The sequence below is a fragment of the Octodon degus genome, unplaced genomic scaffold, assembly GCF_000260255.1.
Source record: "Octodon degus isolate 3935 unplaced genomic scaffold, OctDeg1.0 scaffold00021, whole genome shotgun sequence".
Lineage (NCBI taxonomy): Eukaryota > Metazoa > Chordata > Mammalia > Rodentia > Octodontidae > Octodon > Octodon degus.
In genome coordinates, this window is record NW_004524597.1 from 7,104,977 (window position 1) to 7,106,241 (window position 1,265).

The 1,265-nt window shown below is 46.8% G+C and overlaps 1 protein-coding gene across 2 annotated transcripts in view; it reads right to left on the bottom strand.

Moving 5' to 3' along the window:
• Dnaja3 (DnaJ heat shock protein family (Hsp40) member A3) overlaps positions 1 to 1,265 on the bottom strand; it is a 34,350-nt gene that overhangs the window by 7,124 nt on the left and 25,961 nt on the right. For both annotated transcript variants that reach the window (XM_004627810.2, XM_004627809.2), the window contains exon 8: positions 284 to 412. In XM_004627810.2, coding sequence (XP_004627867.1) covers positions 284 to 412 — 129 coding nt within the window. The remainder of the gene's footprint in view (positions 1 to 283; positions 413 to 1,265) is intronic.

Sequence of the window (1,265 nt, forward strand, 5' to 3'; positions counted from 1 at the left end):
ACTACAAGAGTACCTATTACAATGTTGCAGCCTGTCATGCATGCACCCAGTCTCTAGGTCTGCTGACCTGTGGAGGAGGAGTGGCAAAGAAGAATAACTCTCCATAGTGATCACACAAGTCCTGAGCTGTGCATGAAGCACCCAGTGCCTGGCCCAAAGCCTCTTCTCCTCCTGGAATTCCTGGCATGCTAGATGCCAACAGTTTCACGCAATATCAGCCATTACCCATTTCAGAGAAAAGAGCAACGTACCACAGTGGCAAATATGTTCCATGCCCTCTTACCGTCACATTGATTGTCTCGTATAGGCCTTGAGCTCTGGCTGTCCCCCCAAGAAGAGCCTGAGCTATTGAAATAAAGAGGTCGGAGTGGATGTCTGCGCCGTCCCTCCGGAATACAGGGCTTTTCTGCACCTAAGGTCAAACACAAGATGAGTGTGGTCACCAGAGAAGTCCTAGTTAGGCTGGACATAAGCTGCATGGCTCATGAGGCCTAAGGCTGGAGTTTGACACTCTTTACCACCTTCAATGCTCAAAGCACAGCATTGAAAGACTTGCACTTGCAATGGGAAATAGCACCCCACAGCTCAGGAGGGCCACAGCCTCTACAACCACACACTCAGTGGAACAAGATCTAGATTTCTTCAGCTTCCACCACACCATTCAGTTGAAAAGAGAGTTTGGAGTGATGGTGCATAGCTGTATTTGAGTAGTCAGGAGACTAAAGCACAAAGACTGATGCAAATTTGAGGCCAGCATGGGTTACACAGTGAGTTCAAAACCACCCTAAACTACATAGTGAGATCCTGACTCAAAAACAAACAAACAAACAAATGCACAAAAACCCAGCTAGGATGGTGGTGCACACCTGTGATTCCAGTACTCAGGAAGCTGAGACAGGAGAATTGCCAAGAACTTGAGGCCAGCCTAGGCTACATGGTAAGTTCGAAGTCATTTTCAACTGCACAGCAAGACCCTGCTTCAAAAAAACCCCAACAAATTTTTTTTTTTTAAATGATTCTTTTCATTTTTTAAAAAATTATTTTATTTATTTGTGTGCGCGTGTGCGTGCGTGCGTGTGTGTGTGTGTGTGTGTGTGGCCAGCTCAGCCCGCCTGGGGGCGGGGCTGGCTGGCATGTGGTGCCAGGAGATTGAACCGCGGTCCATGTACTTTACTAAGCTTGTTTTTAGACCACTGAGCCATCTCACCAGCCCGACCCCAACAAATTGTAAAGAAAATAATAAAAACTGGCTGTTTGAACTTCTT